General features: G+C 63.5%; 3 protein-coding genes across 3 annotated transcripts; all 3 read left to right on the plus strand.

The window, feature by feature from the left end:
- The first annotated feature begins 9,711 nt into the window (after nucleotides 1-9,711).
- On the plus strand, nucleotides 9,712-13,795 carry OTUB1 (OTU deubiquitinase, ubiquitin aldehyde binding 1). The gene is made up of 7 exons (XM_069882619.1): nucleotides 9,712-9,832; nucleotides 10,583-10,644; nucleotides 10,755-10,853; nucleotides 11,059-11,177; nucleotides 11,413-11,497; nucleotides 12,324-12,518; nucleotides 13,464-13,795. Exons 1-7 carry the CDS (start codon nucleotides 9,778-9,780, stop codon nucleotides 13,659-13,661), a joined length of 813 nt encoding a protein of 270 aa, XP_069738720.1. The 5' UTR covers nucleotides 9,712-9,777; the 3' UTR covers nucleotides 13,662-13,795.
- On the plus strand, nucleotides 13,710-19,545 carry LOC138734801 (leucine-rich repeat transmembrane protein FLRT1-like). Its single transcript, XM_069882613.1, has 4 exons — nucleotides 13,710-13,787; nucleotides 14,697-14,719; nucleotides 16,550-18,340; nucleotides 19,221-19,545. Exons 1-4 carry the CDS (start codon nucleotides 13,710-13,712, stop codon nucleotides 19,543-19,545), a joined length of 2,217 nt encoding a protein of 738 aa, XP_069738714.1.
- Nucleotides 19,487-26,941, plus strand: STIP1 (stress induced phosphoprotein 1). Its single transcript, XM_069882614.1, has 14 exons — nucleotides 19,487-19,593; nucleotides 21,199-21,408; nucleotides 22,221-22,362; nucleotides 23,111-23,252; nucleotides 23,739-23,901; nucleotides 24,301-24,427; nucleotides 24,511-24,613; nucleotides 24,694-24,814; nucleotides 25,039-25,135; nucleotides 25,226-25,350; nucleotides 25,452-25,488; nucleotides 25,572-25,675; nucleotides 26,027-26,190; nucleotides 26,728-26,941. The coding sequence occupies exons 1-14, from the start codon at nucleotides 19,585-19,587 to the stop codon at nucleotides 26,798-26,800; spliced, it is 1,617 nt and encodes a 538-aa protein (XP_069738715.1). The 5' UTR covers nucleotides 19,487-19,584; the 3' UTR covers nucleotides 26,801-26,941.
- Nucleotides 26,942-27,025: the final 84 nt, after the last annotated feature.

Consider the following 27,025-nt stretch of genomic DNA (forward strand, 5'->3'; position numbering starts at 1 on the left):
AGTGTCTATGGGGGTCCTAGAAGGGTCCTAGAAGGCCCTAAGTGGGTCCCAGGGGGCTCTAGAGTGTTCCTGGGGTTCCTAGAATGGCCCTAGAAGGCCCTAAAGTGGTCCAAGGGGGCTCTAGAGGGTTCCCCGGGGTCTTAAAATGTTCCTAGAAGGCCTTAAGTGGGTCCCAGGGGGCTCTAGAAGGTTTGTCGTGATCCTAGAAGGGTCCTAGAAGGTCCTAAAGGGGTCCAAGGGAGCTCTAGAGGGTTCCTGGTGACTCTAGAAGTGTCCTAGATAGCCCTAGAAGGGTCCCAGGGGGCTCTAGAGGGTTTCCTGTGGTCCTAGAAGGGTCCTAGAAGGCCCTAAAGTGGTCCCAGGGGGCTCTAGAGTGTTCCTGGTGGTCTTAGAAGGGTGCTAGAAGGCTCTAAGCGGTCCCAGGGGGCTCTAGGGGGACCCTGGAGGACCTAGAAGTGTCCTAGAAGGCCCTAAAGGGGTCCCGGGGGCTCTAGATGGTTCCCATGGGTCCTAGAAGGGTCCTAGAAGGCCCTAAGGGGGTCCCAGGGGGCTCTAGAGGGTTCCTCGTGGTCCTAGAAGGGTTCTACAAAGCTCTAAGGGGTCCCAGTGTGCTCTAGAGGGTTCTTGGTGCTCTTAGAAGGGTCCTAGAAGGCCCTAAGGGGGTCCCAGGGGGCTCTAGAGGGTCCCTGGGGGCCCTAGAAGGGTCCTAGAAGGCCCTAAGGGGGACCCAGGGGGTCTAGAGGGTTCCCAGGGGTCTTAAAATGGTCCTAGAAGGCCCTAAGGTGGTACCAGGGGGCTCTAGGTTGTTTCTCATGGTCCTAGAAGGGTCCTAGAAGGCCCTAAGTGGTTCCAGGGGGCTCTAGATGGTTCCTGGGGCTCCTAGAAGGGTCCTAGAAGGCACTAAAGGGGTCCCAGGAAGCTCTAGAAGGTACCCTGGGGTCTTACAATGATCCTAGAAGGCCCTAAGTGGGTCCCAGGGGTCTCTAGAGGGTTCCTGGGGCTACTAGAAAGGTCCTAGGAGGCCCTAAGGGGGTCCCAGGGGGCTCTAGAGGGTTCCCTGTGGTCCTAGAAGGGTTCTAGGAGGCCCGACAAGGGTCCCAGGGGGCTCTAGAGGGTTCCTCGTGGTTCTAGATGGGCCTAAGTGGGTCCCAGGGGCTCTAGAGGGTTCCTCGTGGCCCTAGAAGGGTCCTAGGAGGCCCTAAGGTTTTCCCAGGGGGCTCTAGAGGGTCCCTCATGGTCCTAGAAGACCACAAGAAGGCCCTAAGGGGGTCCCAGGGGGCTCTAGATGGTTCCTCGTGGTCCTAGAAGGGTCTTAGAAGGCCCTAAATTGGTCCCAGGGGGATCTAGAGGGTTCCCCGAGGTCTTAAAATTGTCCTAGATGTCCTAAGTGTGTCCCAGGGGGCTCTAGATGGTTTCTCGTTGTCCTAGAAGGGTCCTAGAAGGGCCTAAATGGGTCCCAGGGGGCTCTAGAGTGTCTATGGGGGTCCTAGAAGGGTCCTAGAAGGCCCCAAGTGGGTCCCAGGGGGCTCTAGAGGGTTCCTGGGGCTCCTTGAAGGCTCCTAGAAGGCTCTAACAAGACCCAGGGGGCTCTAGAGGGTCCCTCGGGGCCCTAGAAAGGTCCTAGAAGGCCCTAAAGGGGTCCCAGGGGGCTCTAGAGGGTTCCTGGTGACCGCAGATGGGTCCTAGAAATCCCTAGAAGGGCCCCAGGGGGCTCTAGATGGTTCCCGTGGGCCCTAGAATGGTTCTAGAAGGCCCTAAAGGGGTCCCGGGGGCTCGAGAGGGTTCCTCGTGGTCCTAGAAGGGTCCTAGAAGGCCCTAAGTGGGTCCCAGGGGGCTCTGGAGGGTTCCTCATGGTCCTAGATGGGTCCTAGAAGACCCTAAGTGTGTCCCAGGGTGCTCTAGAGGGTTCCTGGGGCTCCTAGAAGGCTCTAAATGGTCGCAGATGGCTCTAGAGGGTCTCTGGGGGTCCTAGAAGGGTCCTAGAAGGCCCTAAGGGTGTCCCAGGGGGATCTAGAGGGTTCCCTGGGGTCTTACAATGGTCCTACAAGGCCCTAAGGGGGTCCTAGTGGGCTCTAGATGGTTTATCGTGGTCCTAGAAGGGTCCTAGAAAGCCCTAAGGGGGTCCCAGGGGGCTCTAGAGGGTTCCTCGTGGTCCCAGAAAGTTCCTAGGAGGCCCTAAGTGGGTCCCAGGGGGCTCTAGAGTGTCTATGGGGGTCCTAGAAGGGTCCTAGAAGGCCCTAAGTGGGTCCCAGGGGGCTCTAGAGTGTTCCTGGGGTTCCTAGAATGGCCCTAGAAGGCCCTAAAGTGGTCCAAGGGGGCTCTAGAGGGTTCCCCGGGGTCTTAAAATGTTCCTAGAAGGCCTTAAGTGGGTCCCAGGGGGCTCTAGAAGGTTTGTCGTGATCCTAGAAGGGTCCTAGAAGGTCCTAAAGGGGTCCAAGGGAGCTCTAGAGGGTTCCTGGTGACTCTAGAAGTGTCCTAGATAGCCCTAGAAGGGTCCCAGGGGGCTCTAGAGGGTTTCCTGTGGTCCTAGAAGGGTCCTAGAAGGCCCTAAAGTGGTCCCAGGGGGCTCTAGAGTGTTCCTGGTGGTCTTAGAAGGGTGCTAGAAGGCTCTAAGCGGTCCCAGGGGGCTCTAGGGGGACCCTGGAGGACCTAGAAGTGTCCTAGAAGGCCCTAAAGGGGTCCCAGGGGGCTCTAGATGGTTCCCATGGGTCCTAGAAGGGTCCTAGAAGGCCCTAAGGGGGTCCCAGGGGGCTCTAGAGGGTTCCTCGTGGTCCTAGAAGGGTTCTACAAAGCTCTAAGGGGTCCCAGTGTGCTCTAGAGGGTTCTTGGTGCTCTTAGAAGGGTCCTAGAAGGCCCTAAGGGGGTCCCAGGGGTCTCTAGAGGGTTCCTGGGGCTACTAGAAAGGTCCTAGGAGGCCCTAAGGGGGTCCCAGGGGGCTCTAGAGGGTTCCCTGTGGTCCTAGAAGGGTTCTAGGAGGCCCGACAAGGGTCCCAGGGGGCTCTAGAGGGTTCCTCGTGGTTCTAGATGGGCCTAAGTGGGTCCCAGGGGCTCTAGAGGGTTCCTCGTGGCCCTAGAAGGGTCCTAGGAGGCCCTAAGGTTTTCCCAGGGGGCTCTAGAGGGTCCCTCATGGTCCTAGAAGACCACAAGAAGGCCCTAAGGGGGTCCCAGGGGGCTCTAGATGGTTCCTCGTGGTCCTAGAAGGGTCTTAGAAGGCCCTAAATTGGTCCCAGGGGGATCTAGAGGGTTCCCCGAGGTCTTAAAATTGTCCTAGATGTCCTAAGTGTGTCCCAGGGGGCTCTAGATGGTTTCTCGTTGTCCTAGAAGGGTCCTAGAAGGGCCTAAATGGGTCCCAGGGGGCTCTAGAGTGTCTATGGGGGTCCTAGAAGGGTCCTAGAAGGCCCCAAGTGGGTCCCAGGGGGCTCTAGAGGGTTCCTGGGGCTCCTTGAAGGCTCCTAGAAGGCTCTAACAAGACCCAGGGGGCTCTAGAGGGTCCCTCGGGGCCCTAGAAAGGTCCTAGAAGGCCCTAAAGGGGTCCCAGGGGGCTCTAGAGGGTTCCTGGTGACCGCAGATGGGTCCTAGAAATCCCTAGAAGGGCCCCAGGGGGCTCTAGATGGTTCCCGTGGGCCCTAGAATGGTTCTAGAAGGCCCTAAAGGGGTCCCGGGGGCTCGAGAGGGTTCCTCGTGGTCCTAGAAGGGTCCTAGAAGGCCCTAAGTGGGTCCCAGGGGGCTCTGGAGGGTTCCTCATGGTCCTAGATGGGTCCTAGAAGACCCTAAGTGTGTCCCAGGGTGCTCTAGAGGGTTCCTGGGGCTCCTAGAAGGCTCTAAATGGTCGCAGATGGCTCTAGAGGGTCTCTGGGGGTCCTAGAAGGGTCCTAGAAGGCCCTAAGGGTGTCCCAGGGGGATCTAGAGGGTTCCCTGGGGTCTTACAATGGTCCTACAAGGCCCTAAGGGGGTCCTAGTGGGCTCTAGATGGTTTATCGTGGTCCTAGAAGGGTCCTAGAAAGCCCTAAGGGGGTCCCAGGGGGCTCTAGAGGGTTCCTCGTGGTCCCAGAAAGTTCCTAGGAGGCCCTAAGTGGGTCCCAGGGGGCTCTAGAGTGTCTATGGGGGTCCTAGAAGGGTCCTAGAAGGCCCTAAGTGGGTCCCAGGGGGCTCTAGAGTGTTCCTGGGGTTCCTAGAATGGCCCTAGAAGGCCCTAAAGTGGTCCAAGGGGGCTCTAGAGGGTTCCCCGGGGTCTTAAAATGTTCCTAGAAGGCCTTAAGTGGGTCCCAGGGGGCTCTAGAAGGTTTGTCGTGATCCTAGAAGGGTCCTAGAAGGTCCTAAAGGGGTCCAAGGGAGCTCTAGAGGGTTCCTGGTGACTCTAGAAGTGTCCTAGATAGCCCTAGAAGGGTCCCAGGGGGCTCTAGAGGGTTTCCTGTGGTCCTAGAAGGGTCCTAGAAGGCCCTAAAGTGGTCCCAGGGGGCTCTAGAGTGTTCCTGGTGGTCTTAGAAGGGTGCTAGAAGGCTCTAAGCGGTCCCAGGGGGCTCTAGGGGGACCCTGGAGGACCTAGAAGTGTCCTAGAAGGCCCTAAAGGGGTCCCAGGGGGCTCTAGATGGTTCCCATGGGTCCTAGAAGGGTCCTAGAAGGCCCTAAGGGGGTCCCAGGGGGCTCTAGAGGGTTCCTCGTGGTCCTAGAAGGGTTCTACAAAGCTCTAAGGGGTCCCAGTGTGCTCTAGAGGGTTCTTGGTGCTCTTAGAAGGGTCCTAGAAGGCCCTAAGGGGGTCCCAGGGGGCTCTAGAGGGTCCCTGGGGGCCCTAGAAGGGTCCTAGTAGGCCCTAAGGGGGACCCAGGGGGTCTAGAGGGTTCCCAGGGGTCTTAAAATGGTCCTAGAAGGCCCTAAGGTGGTACCAGGGGGCTCTAGGTTGTTTCTCATGGTCCTAGAAGGGTCCTAGAAGGCCCTAAGTGGTTCCAGGGGGCTCTAGATGGTTCCTGGGGCTCCTAGAAGGGTCCAAGAAGGCACTAAAGGGGTCCCAGGAAGCTCTAGAAGGTACCCTGGGGTCTTACAATGATCCTAGAAGGCCCTAAGGGGGTCCCAGGGGGCTCTAGAGGGTTCCCTGTGGTCCTAGAAGGGTCCTAGGAGGCCCTAAGTGGGTCCCAGGGAGCTCTAGAGGGTTCCTGGTGGTCCTAGAAGGGTCCTAGAAGGCCCTAAGTGTGTCCCAGGGGGCTCTAGAGGGTTCCTCGTGGTCCTAGAATGGTTCTAGAAGGCCCTAAGTGGGTCCCAGGGGGCTCTAGAGGGACCCTGGCTGCCGTAGAATGGTCCTAGAAGGCCCAAAAGGGGACCCAGGGGGCTCTTTAGGGTTCCCCGGGGCCTTAAAGTGGTCCTAGAAGGCCGTAAGTAGGTACCAGTGGGCTCTAGGTTGTTTCTCGTGGTCCTACAAGGGTCCTAGAAGGCCCTAAAATGGTCCCAGGGGGCTCTAGAAGGTTCCTGGTGGTCCTAGAAGGGTCCTAGAAGGCACTAAAGGGGTCCCAGGAAGCTCTAGAAGGTACCCCGGGGTCTTACAATGATCCTAGAAGGCCCTAAGGGGGTCCAAGGGGGCTCTAGATGGTTTCTTGTGGTCCTAGAAGAGTGCTAGAAGGCCCTAAAGGGGTCCCAGGGGGCTCTAGATTGTTTCTCATGGTCCTAGAAGGGTCCTAGAAGGCCCTAAGGGGGTCCCAGGGGGATCTAGAGGGTTCCTGGTGGTCCTAGAAGGGTCCTAGAGGGCCCTAAGGGGGCCCCAGGTGGCTCTAGAGGGTTCCTCATGGTCCCAGAAGGGTCCTAGAAGGCCGTAAGTGGGTTCCAGGGGGCTCTAGAGGGTTCCTGGTGGTCCTAGAAGGATTCTAGAAAACTCTAAGGTGGGTTGCAGGGTGCTCTAGAGGGTTTCTGGTGGTCCTAGAAGGGTCCTAGAAGGCACTAAATGGGTCCCAGGGTGCTCTAGAGGGTTCCTCGTGGTCCTAGAAGGGTCCTAGATCGACCTAAGGGGGTCCCAGCGTGCTCTAGAGGGTTCCTCGTGGTCCTAGAATGGTCCTAGAAGGCCCTAAGTGGGTCCCAGGGGTCTCTAGAGGGTTCCTGGGGCTACTAGAAAGGTCCTAGGAGGCCCTAAGGGGGTCCCAGGGGGCTCTAGAGGGTTCCCTGTGGTCCTAGAAGGGTTCTAGGAGGCCCGACAAGGGTCCCAGGGGGCTCTAGAGGGTTCCTCGTGGTTCTAGATGGGCCTAAGTGGGTCCCAGGGGCTCTAGAGGGTTCCTCGTGGCCCTAGAAGGGTCCTAGGAGGCCCTAAGGTTTTCCCAGGGGGCTCTAGAGGGTCCCTCATGGTCCTAGAAGACCACAAGAAGGCCCTAAGGGGGTCCCAGGGGGCTCTAGATGGTTCCTCGTGGTCCTAGAAGGGTCTTAGAAGGCCCTATAATTGGTCCCAGGGGGATCTAGAGGGTTCCCCGAGGTCTTAAAATTGTCCTAGATGTCCTAAGTGTGTCCCAGGGGGCTCTAGATGGTTTCTCGTTGTCCTAGAAGGGTCCTGGAAGGCCCTAAAGGAGTACCAGGTGGCTCTAGAGGGTTCCTCATGGTCCTAGAAGGGTCCTAGAAGGCCCTAAGTGTGTCCCAGGGGGCTCTAGAGGGTTTCTCGTGCTCCTAGAAGGGTCCTAGAAGGCCATAGAAGCGTCCCCGAGGGCTCTAGAGGGTTCCTCGTTGTCCTTGAAGGGTTCTAGAAAGCTCTAGAAGGGTCCCAGAGGGCTCTAAAGGGTTCCCGTGGGTCCTAGAAGGGTCTTAGAAGGCCCTAAAGGGGTCCCAGGGTGTTCTAGATGGTTTCTCGTGGTCCTAGAAGGGTCCTAGAAGGCCCTAAGGGGGTCCCAGGGGGCTCTAGAGGGTTTCTGGTGACTCTAGAAATGTCCTAGAAAACCCTAGAAGGGTCCCAGGGAGCTCTAGAGGGTTCCTCGTGGTCCTAGAAGGGCCTTAGAAGGCCCTAAAGGGGACACAGGCGGCTCTAGAAGGGTCTTGGTGCTTTTAGAATGTCTCTGGGGGGCTCTAGAATGGTCTGGGGGCTTTTAGAAGGGACATGAGAAGCTCTAGGAGGGTCTGGGTGCCTTTAGAAGGTCTCTGGGGGGCTCTAGAGGGGTCTGGGAGCCTTTAGAATGGCCCTAGGGTGCTCTAGAATTGTCTGGGGTGCTTTTAGAAGGGCTCTGAGGGCCTCTAGTAGGGTCTGGGGGCATTAAGAAATGTTCAGATGTGCCCTAGAAGGGTCCGGGGGCCTTTAGAAGGGCCCTGGGAGGATCTAGAAGGGTCTGAGTGCCTTTAGAACTGTCCAGAGGGTCTCTAGAAGGGTCTGGGGGCCTTTAGAAGAAACATGAGGGGTTCTAGAAGGGTCTGAAAGCCTTTAGAAAGGGCCTTGAGGGCTCTAGAAGGGTCTGGCAGCCCTTAGAAGGGCTCAGGGGGCACGAGAAGGGTCTGGAGTCCTTTAAAAAGGCCCTGGGGGGGCTCTAGATGGGACTGGGGGCTTTTAGAAAGAACTTGAGGGGCTCTAGAATGGTTTGGGTTAGAGTTAGCGTTAGCGTTAGGGTTAGGGTTAGAGTTATGGTTAGGGGTTAGGGTTAGGGGGTTAGGGATTAGGGTTATGGTTATCGGGTTAGGGTTATGGGTTAGGGTCAGGGTTAGGGGGTTAGGGTTACGGTTAGGTGTTAGGGTTAGGGCATTAGTCCTTCTAGAGCCCCTCTAGACAAATCTAAAGGCCTCTAGACCCTTCTAGAGGCCCCCCGAGTCCTTCTAAAGGCCCCCAGACCTCTCTAAAGACCGCCAGAGCCCTTCTAAAGGCCCCCAGACCCTTCTAGAGCTCCACTGGACCCTTCTAAAAGCCCCCAGACCCTTCTAGAGCACCTGACATACATTCTAAAAGCCCCCAGACTATTCTAGAGCCCACCAGGGCCCTTCTAAAAGTGCCAAGACCTTTCTAGAGCCCTTCTGGACCATTCTAAAGGCCCCCAGACAATTCTGGACCCCCCAGAGCCCTTCTAAAGGCCCCTGGACCCGTCTAGAGCTTCTCACGTCCCTTCTAAATGCCCCAGACCCTTCTAGAGCCCCCCAGAGACGTTCTAAAAGCGACCAGGCCCTTCTAGAGCCCATCTGGACCATTCTAAAGGCCTCCAGACCCTTCTAGAGCCCCCAGAATCCTTTTAAAGGCCCTTGGACCCTTCTAGAGCTTCTCACGTCCCTTCTAAAAGAACCCAGACCTTTCTAGAGCCCCCCAGAGACCTTCTAAAGGCGCCCCGACCCTTCCACAGCCTCTCACATCCCGTCTAAATGCACCCAGACCCTTCTAGAGGCCCCCAGAGACCTTCTAAAAGCCCCTGGACCCTTCTAGAGCTTCTCACATCCCTTCTAGAAGCCTCCAGACCCTTCTAGAGCCACCAGAGACCTTCTAAAGGCCCCTGAATCCTTCTAGAGCTTCTCACGTCCCTTCTAAAGGCCCCCAGACCCTTCTAGAGCCCCCCAGCGACCTTCCAAAGGCCCCTGGACCCTTCTAGAGATTCTCACATCCATTTTAAAAGCCCCCAGACCCTTCTAGAGACCCCCAGACCCATTCTAAAGGACCCTAGACCCCTCTAGAGGGCCCCAGAGTCCTTCTAAAAGCCCCCAGACCCCGCTAGAGACACCAGAGAACTTCTAAAAGGAACCTGAACCCTTCTAGAGCTCCTCACGTCTATTCTAAAAGCCCCCAGACCCTTCTAGACCCCCCAGAGACTTTCTAAAAGCGCCAAGACCCTTCTAGAGCCCATCTGGACAATTCTAAAGGCCCCCAGACCCATCTAGAGCTCCCCAGAGACATTCTAAAGGCCCCTGGACCCTTCAAGAGCTTCTCACGCCCATTCTAAAAGAACCCAGACCCTTCGAGAGCCCCCCAGAGAGCTTCAAAAAGACCCTGAACCCTTCTAGAGCTTCTTACATCCCTTCTAAAAGCCCCCAGACCATTCTAGAGCCCCCCAGATCCATTCTAAAGACCTGTAGAGGCCCCCGGGTCCCATTTACGGCCTTCTAAGACCATACTAGGACCACGAGGAGCAATCTAGAGCCCTCTGGGACCCCTTTAGGGCATTCTAAGACCCTTCTATGGCCCCCAGGGACCTTCTAGAGCCCTCTGGGACCCCCTTAGAGCGTTCTAGGACCCTTCTAGGACCACGAGGAACCCTCTAGAGCCCCCTGGGACCCCCTTAGGGCCTTCTAGGATAATTGTAAGACACCGGGGAACCTTCTAGAGCACCCTGGAACCCCTTTAGGGCCTTCTAGGACCCTTCTAGGACCACGAGGAACCCTCTAGAGCCCCCTGGGACCCCCTTAGGGCCTTCTAGGACCATTGTAAGACCCTGGGGAACCCTAAAGAGCCCCCTGGGTCCCCTTTAGGGCCTCCTCGGACCCCCAGGAACCCTCTAAATCTCCCTGGGACCCCTGTGGGGCCTTCTAGGCCCCGCAGAGACCCTCTAGAGGCCACTGGCACCCCTTTAGGGCCTTCTACGTCTCTTCCAGGACCTGGGGCAGGGCCTAGCAACAGGTGTTTGTTGCTAGGGGGGCGTGGTCTGATATTAAGGGGCGTGGTCTTGGAGGCGCCCCCTGTTGCTAAGGGGCATGGTCTGTTGCTAAGGGGCGTGGCTCCCCTGGGTTTCCGGTCCGGGGGAAGGCGGGCCCTGTTGCCAGGCGCCCCTCGCTTCCGGCGCGAGGCCGGAAGCGGCGGCGGCGGCCCCGGAAGCGGCGGCCCCGGAAGCGCGGGGCTGAGCGGAGGCGGCGATGGCGGCCGAGGAGCCTCAGCAGCAGCCGGATCCGCTGGGCGGGGACGCGGATGGTACCGGGAGGGGACGAGGGGACCCCACCCCCCTTCCCTACCTCCCTCAAGGCCCCCCCAGAGCTCTCCTCGCGGCCCCCAGCTTCCCCCAGCACCCCCCCCCCAGCACCCTCAAACCCCCCCGGCCTCCCCCCCGCCACCCCCCCCTCATATCCCACCCCGAAACGCTACAGCTCCCCCCCCCCCCCCAAAAAGAAAATCCTGCTGGGGGGCCCTCGGGGGTTCCCTATGGAGTGATGGGGTTCCCTATGGAGTGATGGGGTTCCCATTGGGGGGGGCGCTCCCTGTGGATCCAGGGGTCTGTATTGATTTGGGGGGTGCCCTATAGAGCGATAGGGGGTCCCTATGAATCGGGGGGGGGGCTATGGGTTTAGGGGAGACCCCGTGGCGTGATGGGGTTCCCTATGGATTCGGGAAGGCCCTATGGATTGGGCAGCTCCCTGTGCATCCAGGGGTTCCCTGTGGATTTTGGGGTTTCCTATGGGGCGATGAGGTTCCCTGTGGGTTTGGGGGGGTCCCTATGGATCAGGAGGGCCCCGTGGAGTGATGGGGTTCCCTGTGGATTTGGGGGGGGTCCCTATGGAGTGATGATGTCCCCATGGAGCTGGAGGAAAGGGGGGTGCTGACTTGGGGGGGGTTGTCTCTCCATGGATCTGGGGATTCTCTCTGGATCTGGGGGGGCGTCATTCTGGATTGGGGGGGGGGGTCTTCCTTGCCCCCAACCCTGACCCGCCGCCTCCTCTCCCCGAGGCGTGAACTGCCTGGCGTACGACGAGGCCATCATGGCACAACAGGATCGCATCCAGCAGGAGGTGAGGGCCCCGAAAGCCCGCGATTCCACCCCCAAAACCCCACGATTTCACCCCGAAACCGGGGCGGGGCGGAGCCTCCGTCCCCCTCCCCAGCGCCCCCCTCCCCACAGATCGCGGTGCAGACCCCGCTGGTGTCCGAGCGGCTGGAGCTGGCCGAGCTCTACAAGGAATACGCGCCCGACGACCTCGTTTACCAGGGGAAGATCAAGGTGAGCACTGGGAGGGGGCTGGGACACCAGTATGGGGGACTGGGAGGCACTGGGACACCAGTACGGACTGAGAATGGCTTTGGACTCTCATTTTGAACTGGGAACGGTTCTGAGTCCCCCAGTACGGACTGGGAACGGCTCTGAGACCACGGCGCGACCCGGGTCCTGTCTCCCAGTGCTCCCAGTTTGAACTGGTTTCCCGCAGGACCTGCTCCAGAAGTACTCGCACATCCGCAAGACGCGCCCGGACGGGAATTGCTTCTACAGGGCGTTCGGCTTCGCTCACCTGGAGGCGCTGCTGGAGGACGGGCGGGAGCTGCAGAGGTCAGAGACCCTCCCCAAAACCCCCTCGATTCACCCCGAAACCACAGGGACCCCCAAAATCCTGGGACTCCCCCCAAAGCTCTGGAGGCGCCGCCGAAGGACGAGTGGAAGCGGCAGTGCTGAGTGACCCGAATCCCCCAAATTCACCTCAAGCCCCCCCAGATTCACTCCAAGCCCCCCAAATTCACCCTAAGCCCCTCTAAATTCACCTCAAAATCTTCTGCCCCCCCCCAAGGTTCAAGGAGGTCTCGGCTCGCAGCAAGGAGGAACTCGTGGCCCAGGGCTTCACTGAGTTCACCATCGAGGATTTTCACAACACGGTGAGAGGAAGCCGAAAGCGAACCCCGAACCCCCCCCTCCAGACCCCTCAGGGACTCCCCAAAACCCCCCAGACACATCCATACACCTTTAGGGATCCCTGAATCCCCCCAGGGGACCCGCTGGGAAACCCTCCAAACCCCTCTAAGAACCCCTCAATCCCCCTAGACAACTTGACACCATGAGGGACCCCCCCAGGGATCCCCCTGTGAACCCCTAGGAACCCCCCCAAACCCCTCTAGGGATCCCTCAACCCCACTAGACGCCTCAAATCCATCAAGGACCTCCCAACCCCCACCCAGGGATCCCTAGGAACCCCCCCAAATCCCTCTAGGAACCCCAGGAACCCCCCTGAACTCCCCTAGGGATCCCTGAATCCCCCCAGGAACCTCATGTGAACTCCTAGGAACCTCGCAAACCCCTCTAGGGACCCCAGGAACCCCCCTGAACTCCCCTAGGGACCCCTGAATCCCCCCAGGAACCTCATGTGAACGCCTAGGAACCCCCCAAACCCCTCTAGGGACCCCAGGAACCCCCCTGAACTCCCCTAGGGACCCCTGAGTCCCCCCAGGAACCCCATGTGAACCCCTAGGAACACCCCCAAACCCCTCTAGAGACCCCTCAACCCCCTTAAACACCTCGAAACCATCAGGGACCTCCCACCCCCCCAGGGATCTCTAGGAAACACCCCCCAAACCCCTCTAGGAACCCCCCAAACCCCTCTAGGGACCCCCAAACTCCCCTAGGAACCCCTGAATCGCCCCCCCACCCCCCCCCCCGAGCCCCCCCCGGTTCCCCCCAGCCCCGCGCTGACGGCGTGTGCGTCAGTTCATGGAGCTGATCGAGCGGGTGGAGCGTCGCGTGCCGCTGCCGGAGCTGCTGGCGGCTTTCAACGAGCCGAGCGTGTCCGACTACCTGGTGGTTTACCTGCGGCTGCTGACCTCGGGCTGCCTGCAGCGCCACCGCCGCTTCTTCGAGCAGTTCCTCGAGGGCGGCCGCAGCATCAAGGAGTTCTGCCAGCAGGTAGGGGGGCTCGCACAGGCTCGCACGGGGCTTGCACGTGGCTCGCGTACAGCACGTGGCTTCGCACGCACTCACAGGGCTCGTAGGGGTTCACACAGGACACCCGCGGGGCTCACGTAGGTTCACGGGGCTTCACACGGGGCTCGTATGGGCTCACCCGGGGCTCGCACGGGTTCACACGTTCTCACACGGGGCTCGCACGTGGCTCACACGGAGCACATGGCTTCACGCAGGCTCACAAGGGCCTCACACGGGGCTCACACGGGGCTCACACGGGGCTCACACGGAGCACACGGCCTCACACGGCCTCACACGGGGCTCACAAGGGGCTCACACGGGGCTCACAAGGGGCTCACACGGAGCACACAGCCTCACAAGGGGCTCACATGGAGCACATGGGCTCACACAGGGCTCACAAGGGGCTCACACGGGGCTCACAAGGGGCTCACACGGAGCACATGGGCTCACACGGCCTCACACGGGGCTCACAAGGGGCTCACATTTAGCACATGGGCTCACACAGCCTCACACGAGGCTCACAAGGAGCACACGGGCTCACGGCCTCACAAGGGGCTCACACAGAGCACATGGGCTCACACAGCCTTGCACGGGGCTTGCACAGAGCCCATGGGCTCGTGGTCACATGAGGCTCCCACGGGGCTTGCACAGCTCAGAGCACGTGAGCTCACAAGGCTCGCACGGGGCTTGCACGCATCTCACACGGAGCACATGGGGCTTGCACAGGGCGTGTGGGCTCGCACGGGGCTGGTGCACAGCTCACATGGGTTCACACGCTCACACGAGGCTCACGTGGGGTTTGCAGGGGTTCGCACGGGGCTCACACGGCTCATGCAGCTCACGTGGGGCTCACGTGGAGCTCGTGAGCTCAGCCACGGCTCTCGCATGGGGGCCTCCTCGCACGCCGCTGACCCCCTTGCCCCGCAGGAGGTGGAACCCATGTGCAAGGAGAGCGACCACATCCACATCATCGCCCTCGCACGAGCCTTGCACGTTTCCATCCTCGTGGAATACATGGACCGGGGCGAGGGCGGCACCACCAACCCCCACGTCTTCCCCGAGGGCTCCCAGCCCCGCGTCTGCCTCCTCTACCGCCCGGGCCACTACGACATCCTCTACAAGTGAGACCCTCGCACGAGGGCCTCGCACGAGGCCTCCGAGGCCTTCGCACGGATGTACCGGCTCTTCGTGCGACCTCGCACGCGTTACCCCACCCCCCCCAGGTCCATCCAGCCCCCCAATAAAGATGCGGCACCGCTCCCTGCGCTGGATTTATTGGGGGGGGGGGGGGGGGGCTCTTGGGGGCCTGTGAGAGTCGGGGGGGCTGCGAGGGGCACCTGGGGGGCAGAGGGGGGACCCCGTGGGAGCGACTCATCCCCCCCTCGTGAAGAGACAAGGGATGGGGGTGCAGGATTTTGGGTTTTCACCCCCGATCTCCCCATTTTTCACCCTCTTTCTCCCCCCTTCACCCCATTTCTCCCCATTTTCACCCCATTTTTCACCCCCTTTTCCCCATTTTCCCCCCTTATCCCCATTTTTCACTCCCTTTTCCCCAATTTTCACCTTATTTCCCCCCCTTTTCCCCATGTTTCACCCCCTTTGCCCCATTTTTCATCCCATTTCTCCCCCGTTTCCCCATTTTTCACCCCATTTCCCCCCCTTTCCCCATGTTTCACCCCCTTTTCCCCATTTTTCACCCCATTTCTCCCCCCTTTTCCCCATTTTTCACTCCGTTTTCCCCATGTTTCACCCCCTTTTCCCCATTTTTCACCCCATTTCTCCCCCATTTCCTCATTTTTCACCCCCTTTTCCCCATTTTTCACCCCATTTCCCCCCTTTCCCCATGTTTCACCCCCTTTTCCCCATTTTTCACCCCATTTCTCCCCCCTTTTCCCCATTTTTCACTCCGTTTTCCCCATGTTTCACCCCCTTTTCCCCATTTTTCACCCCATTTCTCCCCCTTTTCCTCATTTTTCACCCCCTTTTCCCCATTTTTCACCCCATTTCCCCCCCTTTCCCCATGTTTCACCCCCATTTCCCCCCCATTTCCTCCCCTTTTCCCTATTTCCCCCTATTTCCTCCCCCCCCCCTCCCCCCTCTCTCTCCGCCCCTGGAGGCGGTGCTGCCCCCCCCCCCCCCTTCCCCCCCGTTTCTCTGCAGCCGCCGCTGCCGTTCGGACCCCGGTAAGGACACACCCCCCCCACCCCCCCAAAAACCCCGGGACCCCCCCCCAAACCCCCCTTTATCCCCACCCCCCCCCCCCAAATCCCAGGGTTGCTCCATCCCGGCGGGGGGGAGGGGCTCGGGAGGCCGGGAGCGGGGCCCATCCCCCACCCTGGGGCTGCCGGGGCGACCCCCCCCCCCCCCCATGAACGCCCCCCCCCCCAAAACCTCCCTGACACCCCCGACACCCCCTCCAAACCGCCCCCCCCCCTTCATCCATGGTACCCAGGGATGCTCCAGGTAGGAAAAGGGGGGGACTAGGGGGGGGGGGACCCAGAGGTCTGGAGGGGCTCTGACCCCCCCCCCGAGACCCCATCGGACCCCTCCCCAGACCCCCAACTCCCCCTCTACCCCCCAAATCTCTGTGCCCCCCCCCCCCCGCCCCCCCCATATGCAGGGCCCAGGGATGCTCTGAGCAGGAAAAGGGGGGCTGGGGGGGGGGACCCCGAGGTTTAGGGGGGTCCTGACCCCCCCTGGGACCCCCAAATCTCCACAAACCACCCCCCTCCACTCCCAGGGCTGTTGGGGGGGGGCTGTTCATTAAGGGGGGTTAATTGGGGGCTGATGCAAGGGGCAACCCTAGGGGCCTGGGGGGGGGGAGGAGGGGAGGCCCTAACGAGCTGAACTAATTAGGGCCGGTTCGTTAGTGGTGCCGGTAATGAGCACCCGGGGGAGGGGGGAGGGGGAGGGCTTCGCACAAGGGTTTTGGCTCCCACAAGGGCCTCCCCTCGCACGAGGGTCTCATGTCGCACGAGGATGTGTGTCGCACGAGGGTCTCGTGTCGCACGAGGATGTGTGTCGCACGAGGACCCCTTCCCCTCACCACCAGTCTCCCCCTCCCTCTCCAAAGCCGCCCCCCCGGTGGGGGGGGCCATGCAGTGGCCGAGCCCGTAGCGGGGGTGTCACACGAGGAGCCGCTCGCACGAGGAGCCGCTCGCACGAGGAGCTGGGACCCAGGTAGAGCCATGGGGTGGGCCCTGACCCATAGATGGGACCTGGGGGCCCTATGGGGGTGGCCCTAGTCCTATAGGTGCATCCTGGGGGGGGGCCTTGTGCCCTATAGATGGGACCTGGGTGACCCGGGGGGGCCCTGTGCCCTATAGATGGGACCTGGGTGACCCGGGGGGGCCCTGTGCCCTATAGATGGGATGGGGCGGGGGCCTGTGCCCTATAGATGGGACCTGGGTGACCTGGGGGGGCCTGTGCCCTATAGATGGGATGGGGGGGGGGGGTCCTGTGCCCTATAGATGGGACCTGGGGGGGCCCTGTGCCCTATAGATTGGACCTGGGTGACCCGGGGGGGCCCTGTGCCCTATAGATGGGACCTGGGTGACCTGGGGGGGCCTGTGCCCTATAGATGGGACCTGGGTGACCTGGGGGGGCCTGTGCCCTATAGATGGGACCTGGGTGACCCGGGGGGGCCCTGTGTCTTATAGATGGGACCTAGGGGGGCCCTGTGCCCTATAGATGGGACCTGGGTGACCCGGGGGGACCCTGTGCCCTATAGATGGGATGGGGCGGGGGCCTGTGCCCTATAGATGGGACCTGGGTGACCTGGGGGGGCCCTGTGCCCTATAGATGGGACCTGGGGGGGGCCTGTGCCCTATAGACTGGACCTGGATGCCCTATGGGGGTGACCCTCCTCCTATAGGTGCATCCTGGGTACCCTGGGGGGGGTCCCTGCGCTATAGATGGACATGGGTGCCCTACAGGGGGGGTCCCTGCCCCACAGATATGAGGGGGGGGGGGCACCCCCCAAGCGTGACCTCCCCCTCCTTTCTTCCCCCTAGCCTCCCCCCCATGGCCCCCCCCCCCTTCCCTCCCCCCCCCTCGGCCTCCTCGGGGGGGGCCCCCCACGTCGTCGCCTCCTCGTCCTCGTCCTCCCTCGTCCTCGTCCTCCTGGTGGGCGCCGCGGTGGGCGCCGCGTGCCCGGCCGTGTGCCGCTGCGCCGGGAGCCGCGTCTACTGCAACGACCGGGGCCTGACGGCCGTGCCCGAGGGGCTCCCGCTGGGCGCCACCACCCTCTTCCTCCAGAACAACCGCATCGGCGACGCGGGCATCCCGGCGCGGCTGGCGCGGCTGCCGGCGCTGCGCGTCCTCTACCTCTACGCCAACGCGCTGGAGCGGCTGCCGGAGCACCTGCCGCCGGCGCTGCGCGAGCTGCACCTGCAGGACAACAACGTGCGGGGCCTGTGCCGCCGGGCGCTGGCGCGGGCGCCGCTGCTCGAGCGCCTGCACCTCGACGACAACTCGGTCTCGGCCGCCGCCATCGAGGAAGACGCCTTCGCCGACAACCGGCGCCTTCGCCTCCTCTTCCTCTCGCGCAACCACCTCAGCAGCGTCCCGCCGGGGCTGCCGCCGGCGCTCGAGGAGCTGCGGCTGGACGACAACCGCATCCACACCATCCCGCTCCGCGCCTTCCGCGATTTGCCGGCGCTGCGGCGCCTGGTGCTGGACGGCAACCTGCTGGCCAACCAGCGCATGGCGGACGACACCTTCAGCCGCCTGCAGAACCTGAGCGAGCTCTCGCTGGGCCGCAACGCGCTGGCGGCGCCGCCCGCCAACCTGCCCCGCGCCCGGCTGCGCCGCCTCTCGCTGGCGGCCAACGCCATCAGCCACGTCCCCGCGGGGGCCCTGGCGCGGATGCGGGCGCTGGAGCGGCTCGACCTCTCCGACAACAACCTCACCACGCTGCCGCGGGGGCTCTTCGACGACCTGGGCCGCCTCAGCCACCTGGGGCTGCGCAACAACCCCTGGTTCTGCGGCTGCAACCTGGCCTGGCTGCGGGACTGGCTGCGCCGGCGCGCGCCGACGGGGCTGGAGGTGAAGGGGCTGCTGTGCCAGGCGCCGGCGCGGCTGCGGGGGCTGCCCGTGGGCGAGCTGCGCGGCGAGATGGATGCGTGCGACGCGCCGGCCGCCGGCGCGGCCTCGACCAGCATCGTGGCGGCATCGCCGGGCGCGATGGCGGCGTCGCCGGCGTCCCCGGGGCTGTGGGTGCAGGCGGCGCCCGGGGGCGCCCTGCGGGTGCGGTGGCCGCCGTGGCCGGCGGGCGCCTCGCTGCGGCTGAGCTGGCTGCGCCCGGGCCGCGGGGCCCTGACGGAGACGCTGGTGCGGGGCGAGCGCGGCGAGTACGTGGTGCGCGCCCTGACGCCGCGGGCGCCCTACCGCGTCTGCCTCTCGCCCCTCGACCCCCGCGGCGGCGGCGGCGGCGGCGGTGCCGCCGAGCCCCCCCGGCCCCCGCTCTGCGCTCAAGCCCGAGCCGGAGACGGCCTCGACGCCCCCTCCCCGCCGCCCCCGCCGCGGACGGCCCCGCTCGCCGTGCCCCCCGCCATGGCCGCCGGGGCCGCCGTGGGCGCCGCGCTGCTGCTCGGGGGACTCGGGGGCTGCTGGAGGAGGAGGAGGAGGAGGAGGAGGGGGGGGATGATGGGGGGCGCCCCCAAAGCTCGGGGAGGGGGTTTGGCGCTGCGGGCGCTGCGGCCGCCGGACGATGGGGGGGTGCGAACCGTCTTCCCCCCCCTCCCGCCGCCGCCCCCCCTGCCCCACGGCGCCAGGGGGACCCGGGGGGGGCGCGTGCCCCACGGGCAGGGGACCTGAGGGGAGGGGACCCCTCATTTTAGGCCTCCCCCACCATCTTGGGGACCTGACACCACCATCCTGGGGACCCCCACCATCTCGGAGACCCCCCTCCCTGTCGGGACCCCTCCCCGGCTTGGGGACCCCCCTCCCCGTTTTAGATATGCCAGAACCCCCCCCTCTCTGAGCTCTGAGGACATTTCGGGGGGGGTTTGAGGTTCTCCCCCCTCCCCTTCACTTTTTTGGGCCTTTTTTAACACGTCGCTGCTTTTTGGGGGAGAAATAGTGGATTTGGGGTCCGGAGGTGGGTAGCGGTGGGGGGGGGGGGTTGTCCCTGCGTCCCCCCGCAGCCCTTGCGAGGTGCCTTCACCCCCCGCTGATGGAATTGGGGGGGAAAGGACCAAAACCGGGACAAACGGACCCAAAATGGACCCGAAAGTGTCGTGTGTTCCCCCCCCAATAAACCCAGCGGCTCCTTTTCCCGTCGGCGCCTTCGTTTAAGGGGGGGAGGTCATGGGGGTCATGACAAGGTCGAGGGGCGGGGGTGGAACCCCAGGGACACCCGCGTGCAAGCCACGCCCCCTGGGGGCGAGGCCACGCCCCCTTTGGCTTAAGCCACGCCCTGAGGTTGAGGCCACGCCCCTTTGGCTTAAGCCACGCCCCTGCGGTTGAGGCCACGCCCCTTTGGCTTAAGCCACGCCCCCTGAGGATGAGGCCACGCCCCTTTGTCTTAAGCCCCGCCCCTGAGGATGAGGTCACGCCCTTATCGCAGCTTCCCGCCTCTAGGCCTCAGCCCCCACCCACTAGGCCTCAAGCCACGCCCCCTGGAGGCTTAGGCCCGCCCCCTTAGCTCAGACCACGCCCCCTACAGCCGCAACTTGCCTCTAGGCCTCAGGCCTCGCCCCTTTTCCGAGCGGAGGCCCCGCCCCCTCTCGGCGCCGCCAATGGAAGCGTCAGAACCTTCCAGAAAGGCAGCGCCGGGCGCCAATGGGCGCGCGAGGGGGCGGGGCTCGAGCCGCGCGGGGGGGGCGGGGGCGGTGCCGCCGCTCCAGCCAATGGGAGCGCGGAGGGGGCGGGGCCTAAGGGCGCGGGGACCAATGGGATCGCGCGGGGGGCGGGGCTCGGCGGGCTGGCGGCCAATGGGAGCGGAGGGTGGGCGGGGCTAAGGCGGCGCCGGCCAATGGGAGCGGCGGGGGCGCGGCCCGCGTTCTAGCAGCTTCCAGAGGGCGGCGGGAGCGGCGCGGGGGCCGCCATGGCGGAGGTGGGAGCCCTGGGGGGGGGGCCCGGGGGGCCTCTGGGGTCTAGGGGGGGCCCTGAGGGGCGAGTGGAGGGTCCGGGGGGGGATTTGAGGGGTGATTGAAGCGTCCGGGGGGGGCCCTGAGGGGTCTGAGCGGGCCGTGAGGGGAGAATGAAGGGTCCGGGGGGGCTTTGAGGGGTTTAGGGCTCCCCGAGTGGAGATTGAAGGGTCCGGGGGGGCTTTGAGAGGCTATTGAAGTGTCCTGGGCGGGCCGTGAGGGGAGAATGAAGGGTCTGGGGGGGCTTTGAGGGGTTTAGGCGTCCCTGAAGGGCGATTCAAGGGTCCGGGGGGGAGGGCGGGGTCTGAAGAGCGATTCAAGGGTCCAGTGGGAGCTTTGACGGATTTAGGGGTTCCTGAGGGGCGAACGAAGGGTCCGGGGGGAGCTTTGAGGGGTTTAGGGGTCCCCGAGGGGCGGTTGAAGGGTCTTAGGGGGCACTGAGGGGTCTGGGGTGCCGGCAAGGTAGATTGAGGGGCGATTCAAGGGCCCTGTGGGGGTCTTGGGGGCTGTGATAGCTCTAGGAGGCCTGTGAGGGGTCTGGGGGGGATTTGAGAGGCGATTGAAGGGCCTTGGGGTAGCTCTGAGGGGTCTGGGGGTTGTTTAGGAGGGGCTGGAGGCTCCCTTGCAGAGGAGTGAGAGGTTGGGGTGGGGGTGAGGCATCTGGAGGGGGTTTCAGAGGCGATTGGAGGTCTTGGGGGGGACATGAGGATGCTGGGAATACTTTAGGGAGTGAATTGAGGAGATTTAGAGGGGTCTGAGGCGTTTAGAGGGGTCTGAGGGGTTTAGAGGTGCCCTGGTGGGGTTCAGGGGCTCTAAGCGTGAGTTGACAAGGTTTTGGGGCATCTGGGGAGGCTGAGAGGGCCCTAAGGAGGAGATGAGGGACCTGGGGGGGCTTTGAGGGGCAATTCAAGAGTTCTGGGGGGCTCTAATGAGGTTTGAGGGATCTGGGTGAGCTTTGAGGGGCAAGTGAAGGGTCTGGGGGTTCCTTAGGGGGAGTTTGAGGGGGCCCAGAAGGGTTGGGGTGGGTTGGGGGGCAGACAAGGATCTGGGAGGGTCCTCAAGTGGGTTTGAGGCATCTGGGGAGCTTTCAGGGGCGATTGAAGGCAATACCGTCCTTCCTCTCCCATTCCTTCTCTTCCTCGCACCTTCCGCCTCCTCGTGACGCTTCCTCTTCCTTCCCTTCCTCGCCACTTCCTTCTCTTCCTCACACCTTTCTCTTGTTTGCGGCCTTCCTCCTCGTGGACTTCCATCCTTCCTGTCCCATTCCTCCTCTTCCTCACCCCTTCCTCCTCTTTGTGGCTCTTCATCTTCCTTCCCTTCCTTGCTTATTCCTCTCTTTCCTCACACCTTCCTCTTTCTCATGGTCTTCGTGGCCTTCCTCCCCTTCGTGGCCTTCCTCTTCATGGTGTTCTATCCTTTCTCTCTTGCTTCTCCTCTTCCTCACGCCTTCTTCCTCCTCGTGGCCCTTCATCTTCCTCCCCATCCTCGCCAACGGCTTCTCTTCTTCGGACCTTTCTGTTCCTCGTGGTCTTCCTCCTCGTGATCTTCCATCCTTCCTCTCTTCCTCGCAGGCGCAGGAGCTGAAGGAGCGAGGGAACCGGGCGCTGGCGGAGGGCGACGTGGCGGCGGCGCTGCGCCATTACTCGTCCGCCATCGCGCTCGATGGATCCAACCACGTTCTCTACAGCAACCGCTCGGCCGCCTACGCCCGCGCCGGAGACTACAGCCGCGCCCTGGAGGACGCCTGCCGCACCGTGGAGCTGCGCCCCGACTGGGCCAAGGTGAGGAGGGGGCTCCTGGGGCCATCCCTGAGGGGGCCAAGGTGGGTAGGGGGCTCCTGGGGACATCCATGAGGGGGCCAAGGTGAGGAGGGGGCTCCTGGGGGCGTCCCTGAGGGGGCCAAGGTGGGGAGGGGGCTCCTGGGGGCGTCCCTGAGGGGGCCAAGGTGAGGAGGGGGCTCCTGGGGGCGTCCCTGAGGGGGCCAAGGTGGGGAGGGGGCTCCTGGGGCCATCCCTGAGGGGGCCAAGGTGAGGAGGGGGCTCCTGGGGACATCCCTGAGGGGGCCAAGGTGGGAAGGGGGCTCCTGGGGGCGTCCCTGAGAGGGCCAAGGTGGGGAGGGGGCTCCTGGGGGCGTCCTTGAGGGGGCCAAGGTGGGTAGGGGGCTCCTGGGGGCGTCCCTGAGGGGGCCAAGGTGAGGAGGGGGCTCCTGGGGGCGTCCCTGAGGGGGCCAAGGTGAGGAGGGGGCTCCTGGGGGCATCCCTGAGGGGGCCAAGGTGAGGAGGGGGCTCCTGGGGGCATCCCTGAGGGGGCCAAGGTGGGGAGGGGGCACCCATGGGGGTCTGTGAATGGGACCCTCATTTTGGGGGGGTTTCACCCCATTTTTGAGGGGTTTTGCCTCATTTTGGGTGGTCTCACCCCATTTTTTGGGGTTCTCTGCCTGTTTGGTGGTTTCGGGGTGGGGTGGGGGGTCTCAGCCCCATTTCAGGGTGATCTGAGGCCCATTTTCGGGGGGTCTCGCCCCCTTTTTGGAGGGGTTTTGCCCCGTTTCAGGGTGGTGTCGCCCCGTTTTCGGGGGTCCCTGTCCCCCCCCCAGGGCTACTCGCGGAAGGCGGCGGCGCTGGAATTCCTGCAGCGCCTGGAGGAGGCGAAGGCGACGTACGAGGAGGGGCTGAAGCACCAGCCCGGGAACACCCAGCTGCTCGAGGGGCTGCGCGGCGTGGAGGCGCGGCTGGCCGGTGGGGGGCTACTGGGGGGCACTGGGGGCGACTGGGAGGGGCTGGGGGGCAACGAGGAGGGGCTGGGGGGCAACTAGGAGGGGCTGGGGGGCAACGAGGAGGGACTGGGGGCGACTGGGAGGGGGCTGGGGGCGACTAGGAGGGGCTGGGGGGCAACAAGGAGGGACTGGGGGCTACTGGGGGGCACTGGGGGCGACTGGGAGGGGACTGGGGGCAACGAGGAGGGGCTGGGGGGCAACTAGGAGGGGCTGGGGGCGACTGGGAGGGGGCTGGGGGCAACTGGGAGGGGACTGGGGGCGACTGGGAGGGGACTGGGGGCGACTAGGAGGGGCTGGGGGGCAACTAGGAGGGGCTGGGGGCGACTGGGAGGGGCTGGGGGGCAACTAGGAGGGGCTGGGGGCGACTGGGAGGGGACTGGGGCGACTGGGAGGGGGCTGGGGGCAATGAGGAGGGGCTGGGGGCGACTGGGAGGGGACTGGGGGCAACGAGGAGGGACTGGGGGCGACTGGGAGGGGGCTGGGGGCGACTAGGAGGGGCTGGGGGGCAACTAGGAGGGGCTGGGGGCAACTAGGAGGGGCTGGGGGGCAACGAGGAGGGGCTGGGGGCGACTGGGAGGGGCTGGGGGGCAACGAGGAGGGGACTGGGGGCGACTGGGAGGGGCTACTGGTGGGGGACTGGGGTGCCTTGGGGGCAACTTGGGGTCCCCGGGACCCGTTTCGGGGTCCCTCACCCCCTTTTCTCCCCTCAGAGCGGAAGCTGCTTAACCCCTTCAGCGCCCCGGACCTGCTGGCGCGGCTGGAGGGCGACCCCCGGACGCGGGCGCTGCTGGGGGACCCCGAGTACCGGGCGCTGCTGGAGGAGCTGCGGGCGCACCCCGCCGCCCTGGGCACGTCAGTTTTGGGGGGACACGCGGCTTTGGGAGGGCTGGGGGGTCGAAATGCCCCTGGCGGGGGGGGGTGTTGGGGTTCTGGGGGCCTTTTGAGGGGCTCAAACCCCCATTTTGGGGATGCGGGGGGGACTCTGGGGCAGGTTTTGGGGTGTGGGGGAGTTTCTGGGGTGCTCAGACCCCCATTTAAGGGGCTTGGGGGGGGCTTTGGGGCAGGTTTTGGGGTGTGGGGGTGTTTTTGGGGTGCCCAGACCCCCATTTAAGGGGCTCGGGGGGGGCTCAAACCCCCATGTTGGGGGGTTGGGGGCAGATTTTGGGGTGCTGAGGGGAGTTGGAGTGCAGCCCCCCCCCCCTCCTTTTCCCATACCCAGAACCTGCAGGTGATGGAGATGCTGGGGGGGGGGGCAGGTTTTGGGGTTCGGTTTTGGGGGTTTGGGGGGGGGACAGAAGGGTTTTGGGGTGCAGACCCCTCTGAATTCCCCGCCCTCAGGAAGCTGCAGGACCCGCGGGTGATGGCGACGCTGAGTGTCCTGCTGGGCGTGGAGTTGGGGGGCGGCGAAGAGGAGGACGAGCCCCCATCGCCCCCCACACCGGCCCCCGCGCCCCCCGCCCCGACCCCCCCGCCTGAGGAGCTCCCCGAGAACAAGAAAGAGGTGAGGGGGGGACCCCAAAAATCTGGTACGCTCCCCTCTTCCCAAACCCACAAGTGGAAAAAGGGTTGGGGGGGGGTCTCTTGGAAGGGGGCTTTTGGGGAACCTGAGTGGGATTTTGAGTCTTGGGGGGTCTAGGGTGGGTGTTGGGGTGCTGAGGGGATCTAGGATGGATTTTGGGGTGTCAGGGGTGCCTAGAGCAGTTTTTGGGGTGACTCCCCGCCCAGACCCAACGAAGGGAAGGGATTTGAAGGGAAAGATTGTGACTTGGAGAGCTTCAGGGGACGTTTTGGGGTATCGAGAAGGGATTTTTGGGGTGCGGGGGAAGGTCTGGGTGCATTTTGGGGTGCTGGGGGCGGTTCCAGGTGACTTTTTGGGGTGACGGGACCCCCCAAATCCCAGGCGCAACGCGAGAAAGAGCTGGGAAACGCCGCCTACAAGCGCAAGGAGTTCCCGGCCGCCCTGGCCCATTACACCCGCGCCGAGGAGCTGGATCCCTCCAACATGACCTACGTCACCAACCAGGCCGGTGAGTCCCCCTCGAACCCCAAAACCCGCCTCCCCGAACCCCAAAACTCTTTTTGAACCCCATTTTTCCTCTTTTTTTCACAGCCGTTTACTTCGAAACGGGGGAGTTTGAGCGTTGCCGCGAGCTGTGTGCCAAAGCCATCGAGGTGGGGCGGGAGAACCGCGAGGACTACAGGCAGATTGCGAAGTGAGGGGCTCAAAATAAGGGGGGGACGCACCCCAAAATTTCTTTTTTCACCCCCAAAAATCCTTGTTTTAATTCCTCAGGGCCTACGCTCGCATCGGGAACTCCTACCTGCGTGAGGAGCGCTACAAGGAGGCCATCAACTCCTACAACAAGTCGCTGGCCGAGCACCGGACGCCCGAGGTGCTCAAGAAGTGCCAGCAGGTGAGGTTTGGGGGGGGCTCAAAAAGTGGGGGGCGGTCCCACTGATCCCCAAATCTGGGGGCTGCGGATGGAGAAGAGCATGAAGGAGCAGGAGTTGGGGGCAACTGGAGGGGCCGGGGGGGCAACTGGAGGGGCTGAGGTCCCACCAAGTGCCATCAGGGGAGGTTTGGGGGGGGCTCAAAAAGGGGGTTTGGCCCCCCTGAACCCCAACTTTGGGGCCGCAGGCAGAGAAGATCCTGAAGGAGCAGGAGCGCTTGGCGTACATCAACCCTGACCTCGCGCTGGAGGAGAAGAATAAAGGCAACGAGTGCTTCCAGCGAGGTAAAATGCCACAAGGGGCTCCCTAAAACCCACTAGCCCGCCCCCCAAATCCCCCAGGCCCCCCACAAATCAAATTTGGGGTGTCCCTAGGTGATTACCCGCAGGCGGTGAAGCATTACAGCGAGGCGATCCGGCGCAACCCCCACGAGGCTCGGCTCTACAGCAACCGCGCCGCCTGCTACACCAAGCTGCTCGAGTTCCCCCTCGCCCTCAAGGTTTTGGGGGTGCAGGGGCTGGGTTTGGGGGTGTAGGGGCTGGTTTTGGGGGTCCCACGTCCCCCCCTAACCCCCTGTCTGTCCGTCCCCCCCCCGCCCAGGACTGCGAGGAGTGCATCCGCCTGGAACCGACCTTCAGTGAGTGGGGGCTGGGGGGAGGTTTGGGGCTCCCCCGCCTCGCTCTTGGGGTCCCCCTGACCCCCCGTTTCTCCCCGCCCAAGTCAAGGGGTTCACGCGCAAGGGGGCAGCGCTGGAGGCCATGAAGGAATTCACGCGGGCCGGGGAGGCCTATCAGCGCGCCCTGCGCCTCGACCCCTCCTGCAAGGTCAGAGCACGCGTCCTTGTGTGTCCTCACGGGTCGTCGCGTGTCCCCTCGTGTACTTACGTGTTTTCCCGTGTCCTTGTGTCCCTGGAGGGGCAGCCGCACTTTCTTCACCACCCCCCAACCCCCTTGTTGCCCCAGGAGGCTCTGGAGGGGCAGTTGCGCCGCTTTTACCCCCCTTGACCCCCTTTCTTGCCCCCTTGTTACCCCCTTGATCCCTGTTTCTGCCCCAGGAGGCGCTGGAGGGGCAGCTGCTCCCTTGTTACCCCCCGATCCTGTTTTTACTCCCCTCTTGTGCCCCAGGAGGGGCAGCTATGCTGTTTTTTACCCCCCCGACTGTGTTTTTACCCCCAGGAGGCCCTGGAGGGGCAGCTGCGCTGTGCGCGGGGGCGCCAGGACAGCCCCGAGGAGGTGAAGCGCCGCGCCATGGCCGACCCCGAGGTGGCACAGATCATGGGCGACCCGGCCATGCGCCTCATCCTCGAGCAGATGCAGAAGGACCCGCAGGCGCTCAGCGAGTGCGTTGGGGGGGGACCCCAACCTCACCCAGGGGCCCCGACGGGCCCCCGAAAGTCACCAGGGAGCCCCAAAGGGTCCTGAAATGTCACCAACAGGTTCCCTAAAGTCACCAGGGAGCCCCAAAGGGCCCTCAAATATCACCAACGGGTCCCCTGAAGTCACCCAGGAGGCCCAAAGGGCCCTCAGGGTCCCCCAAGATCATCAGGGAGCCCCAAAGGGTCCTGAAACGTCACCCAAGGGTCCCCTAAAGTCACCCAAGGGTCCCCTAAAGTCACCCAAGGGAGCCCAGAGGGTCCCCAAGTGTCATCGGGGGTCCCCAAAAGTCACCAGGGAGCCTCAGGGGTCCTGAAGTGGCACCAGGGGGTCTCCAAGGGATCCTGGGGAGGCCCCCGAGGCTCAGGGGTGGTTATGGGGGGTCACCAAAACAGGGGGGAGGGGGTCAAAAGGGGTCCCCAAAACGGGAGAAGGGGGTCCTGGGGGTGTCCCCAACGCGGGGGCAGGTCCTGGGCCCCCCCCGACCCCCATATTCCCCCCAGGCACCTCAAGAACCCCCTGATCGCACAGAAGATCCAGAAGCTGATGGATGTGGGGCTCATCGCCATCCGGTGACCCCCCCCGCCCCCCAAAAACCTGGGGGGGGGGGGGGGAATTGGGGGGGGCTGCCCCCTGCTCCCAAACCCTTCCCCCCCCCAAAAAAAAGTGCTGGTTTTGGGGAGCCGCGACCCCCAATAAAGAGCGGAGCAAAATCCAGGCCTGGTCACAGCTTGGGGGGGGTTACTTGGGGGGCGGGGGGTGGCACCCACATCGGGGACCCACAGCTGGGCCCCCCCCACA

The sequence above is a fragment of the Phaenicophaeus curvirostris genome, unplaced genomic scaffold (assembly GCF_032191515.1).
Source record: "Phaenicophaeus curvirostris isolate KB17595 unplaced genomic scaffold, BPBGC_Pcur_1.0 scaffold_249, whole genome shotgun sequence".
NCBI classification, from domain to species: Eukaryota; Metazoa; Chordata; class Aves; order Cuculiformes; family Cuculidae; genus Phaenicophaeus; species Phaenicophaeus curvirostris.